This window comes from Pyricularia pennisetigena, chromosome 2 (assembly GCF_004337985.1).
Source record: "Pyricularia pennisetigena strain Br36 chromosome 2, whole genome shotgun sequence".
In the NCBI taxonomy this organism is placed as follows: domain Eukaryota; kingdom Fungi; phylum Ascomycota; class Sordariomycetes; order Magnaporthales; family Pyriculariaceae; genus Pyricularia; species Pyricularia pennisetigena.
The window spans coordinates 6899791-6904019 of record NC_043741.1 but is presented as its reverse complement, the minus strand read 5'-3'; the positions used below and the strand labels follow the sequence as shown (position 1 = coordinate 6904019).

The window sequence follows — 4229 nt, the reverse complement described above, 5'->3', positions numbered from 1 at the left end:
AAAAAAAAAAAAAAAAAAAAAAAAAAACATTGCCCTACATAGGTAATGCAAGAAAGTGTGGAGGAGACCGTGGAGGAGAGGTCCAAGAAAGGGTCAAAGGTAAAGGATAAGGAAAGACAAAATAACCAACACTGTATTTTGCTTTTTAGATTTGTAAGACTCGAAGGATCTCTATTTGGTGGTAATAGCTTAACAATATATGCGTGAAATCCGAAATATCTCTTGGATTCTGAGCTTCGCTTGCAGAGAAAAGTGGATTTGTTAATCGACGAGGTAGGAGGATCGCGATGCTGTTTATAAGTGCAACGGCTGTGGCCCGTGCACGGAGTTTCGTGGGCTTGTACGCGCCTTATACCTTATACGCTCCAACTGGCACAGAACCCTGATTGATGTATTTGGGTTGGACCTTTGTTACGGGAGTCCCAACGGTCTTGGCAAAGAAGCGAAGACCCAGTACGTGGTGCAGAGAGCCAGAGGAGCTTCCCTTGCGCCTACATGTTAACCAGAGGCTGCATTCGACTATCTAATGGCAGCATACGCCCAAGATCCAGGGGAACTCGACGTAAACCTCTTCGTCAAGGTCGCTGTTAGTAACTGCACTAACAGCATCCAGTTGCCTTGACATAAAGGTTGAAGCGGGCTGTGGGGGCTACCAATGTACGCATTATGTGTGCGGCTTGGATCAGCGGCGTACGTATCTTTGTCACAGGCGTATTGGAGATGGCCTTGAACGCAGATTCGAGCTTTGGAGCCTATCTACTTTGGAACCTATTCCAAGAAATCAACAAAAATAAAGAGTAAGTCTAGAATACGAAGGGCGTATCTATTGATCCTCTTCAATTTAGAGACTTTTTAGAATTACAGGTTATTCTTTGCATCAACATGGACATTTTTTGACCTTATGGGGGTTGCTTATTGTTTTGCTGGTCTAAAATAAGAAGATAAGCACAGCCCGACCCAGTCTTGCCACAGGAAGGAGGCAGCTGGTACCTCCTGAGTTGCAACAGCACAGGAGAGGCTCACCGGTGTTGGACGCAGCCAATGAATCTCGGTAGACACTGGTTTACTGCAAAGTTCTAAATCAATTCTCTGCCGATGCTCGGGGTAACAATAGTTTGTCGACACAGGTTTGTTGTAGCAAATATGCTCTACTTGAGGTCAAGACGCTGTAGGTAACCCATATCCGACGTCCCATGGCTCTATAGCGGAATCTGGTGCTTTGCATTCATCATATCTTGGCCTTGAATGAGGCCATTGCAAAGGACTCGAATCCCTCCCTCATATCCAAAGGCAACGATGGGGAGGATTTAGCTGGTGTGGCATAAGAAACTGGTCAGTCCTATTTATACATACATATATATATATATATATATCCAAACGCCTCCCCAGCTGACGCGGTGTAGCTCTTGTTTCCCTGCATACCTGCGTTGACAATTGTGAAGATTGGCGTCAGATAAACCCCATCTAAAATGGCCGCTGTGAAGCAGCATCCCTGGAAGACTTTCATAGCCGAGGCGTACAATTTTCTCTGTCAGGTGTCTAAGTTATGACTAACAATCAGAAAAGGTACGAAGTAATCACAATTGGCGGGTCTGAGGGATGGTTTCTACCATGGTATGCATATCTTATCCTTGCCTGCAACCACAAAAAGAATTGATAAAAGAAAAAAAAAAAGGTCAGAGCAAGCGTTGCCGCATACAGCGGCTAACAGGTAACTGTATTCATCTGGAATTCCTCCGATTCTAGCAAAATATATATTCAGGGGCCCTTACCTCGTATGTATTAGTGAAACCTAAGCGGGTGGTAAAGAAGGGGAAAATGAAGCCAATCAAGCGGGCCTGGGAATGGCCAACGCAGCTTGTGCATTATCTCGCCTACCCTAAAGTGGGCGACAGATAGACAAAACTCTGGCGAAAAAATGACCTTGCAGATACGGGTTTTTGCAAAAGGCAACCAGGGTCGGGTACGGCTGCAACCGGGCCGAGACCATAATAGCACCCACGCTATTGCACCCTCTGCCTCTCAGTCAGGATCCTAAATACCCTTTTCGGCATTCCCCCGGATCTTGGCAATGTTTCGGGGGGGTTTTCCTGGTTCGTCATACGTCGGCATCCACCGTTCGTCAACGGGGGCACGCATATTCACGGTCAAAATGCCATGGCCGCATGCAACATCATCAGCATTCTTGACAGATGAGTCACAGTTCTCGCCGTAGTGCCATTGCAGAAGAAGGCGCAAATATGATGCTGAGAGGCAGGTAAAGGTAGGGGAGGCGACATTGCAGTACAAGAGTATTCTTGACAAAAAGAAATCCGGTTTAATGTTTGACTCTGGTTCAAATGTTTGGGGACAGTCTCTGCGGCTCAGTATATCACAAAGGAACCACAAAAGAGAGAAAATGCATGAGACTGGTCAGCCTTACCTACACCCAAAATGCACCTAGGAATCCGATTGACTTGTGGGGTTTCTATAGCAAAGTTCCAATTATTGTACCAGGGAAACCAAACTACGCAACCGAGAAAACCAAAATGCCAGGATAAACTCTTTGAAACGCTTATTGGCTGGCTGGTTCACAAGCTATCTTGCATCATTCTGTCCCCCGAATTTTCTGTAAGGAATCGCTCGAGTTAGAAGGTCATACCATCTAAATATACTGGGTGGGGGGACAAATTGTGTTCGATATGAAGGTGCAGAAATCATCGTGATAGTTACCTCTTCTCGACCCATCAGCGTCGGTGCTTGGTTGTCGGCTCATATGTGCATCTTTGTATCCAGTGGCGGAAAGTAGAAGAGAAAGCCTAGCAGACAGTTGAGGGGATTCACGCTCGTCAAGATCTGTTTGTTGTCCAGGCAGCTCGAGATACCAGCGGTCGTTGAAGTTCTGCAGAACAGAAATAGTCAACCCTTGCTGCTGACGGGACTTGAGGAAATGAAGCACTAGGATCATCCAGAGCCTCTCTTACGCCAAGGTTGAAACTCAGTCCTCGGCTAGGTTCCTCTCTCGCAGGTAGACAAGGGAGATATGGATATTGAGGCCGTGTTGAGTATCGAGTTTCGTTAGTGCTGATTACAATGATACGAGGAGATGAAGCCATGATGTTGCCTAGAAGCCCCGAAAGCCGAAAGATGTAGCTTGTAAACCACATCTTTTGGGCTTCCAAATGGATGGATGGCCACGGTCCGTGTATATAAAGACCCTCGACATCTTCTCTATCTAGTTCACCTACATTCTCTCTTTCCTCCAGGCACAGCTCAGAGTCTACATACAAGCACCCAGGCCTTACTACCACATTCGCTTTTTGAGACCACACGGCAGTCTATTACACTCTCTAAATCGTAAGTACTGTTTTGCCTACCCTTTCTAATTCCCTCTCTGCTCCTTCTCCTCCTCCTTCTCCTCTCAATATCTTGGTCCTTTATTTACGGACATGTTCCCGCCCCACCCCGCTGCCATCCCCGGAACCCGCTTCACACTTGGGACCGCTTTCCATCGATACTAATCACCTTGATAGAAACACCATGCGTTTCGCCAGCTTCCTCGCCTCCTCCGGCCTTGTAGCCCTAGCCTGGGCCTCGGGTTCTGCCGATAACGCCACCGCCCGCATGTTCACTTCTTCGGGCACCGCCGACCAGGGCTTTACCATCCCGGAAGAGCTCCCCGAAGGCGTATACTCGGTAAAAGTTGACGAGTCCGGCATGGCCCACCACACCCGTGTCGGCGACATTTCCGGGCCCTTCGTCAATGCCGAGCCCGAGCCAGACGTCGTCGCGCGTTCCAGCACCCCCAGGACCCCCAGCCGGCTCCAAAAGCGTTATTGGGGCTACGAATGCAAGGATCACATCAAGATGCAAAGCGCCCCGACCGACCGTGCGGTCGCTGCGCTCCGTAAAACCTGCGGCAAAGGCCTGCTGGCATTCGCCGGCACTCACCACTACGCCATCGCCAACGGGGACGGCCAACGGATCGCGGCCTTTTACTGCCGCCATGCCGGTTCGGGGTATTGCACCGACGAAGAGACCAGGTACAGGTACGAGTCTATCACGGGCGTTTGCGGCTTGTACAGCGAGGGATGGTCCGACTGGTGGGATGGCCGGTTTTCACAAATGGCCATCGGTTACCACCCCGTGAACCCGCGCGGAGCTTTCTGTGGGAGAAATCACGATCAGTGACCGGCTACTCGAACGCTAGGGTTCTCGGGTGGTGAAGGGGGATAAGGTTTTTTTTTTTT

At 49.0% G+C, this 4229-nt stretch overlaps 1 protein-coding gene across 1 annotated transcript; it reads left to right on the top strand.

The window, feature by feature from the left end:
• Positions 1-3519: 3519 nt before the first annotated feature.
• PpBr36_01929 (uncharacterized protein) lies at positions 3520-4170 on the top strand (the record flags this gene model as incomplete). The annotated part of the gene is made up of 1 exon (XM_029889113.1): positions 3520-4170. One exon carries the CDS (start codon positions 3520-3522, stop codon positions 4168-4170), a length of 651 nt encoding a protein of 216 aa, XP_029751236.1.
• Between the last annotated feature and the right edge of the window lie 59 nt (positions 4171-4229).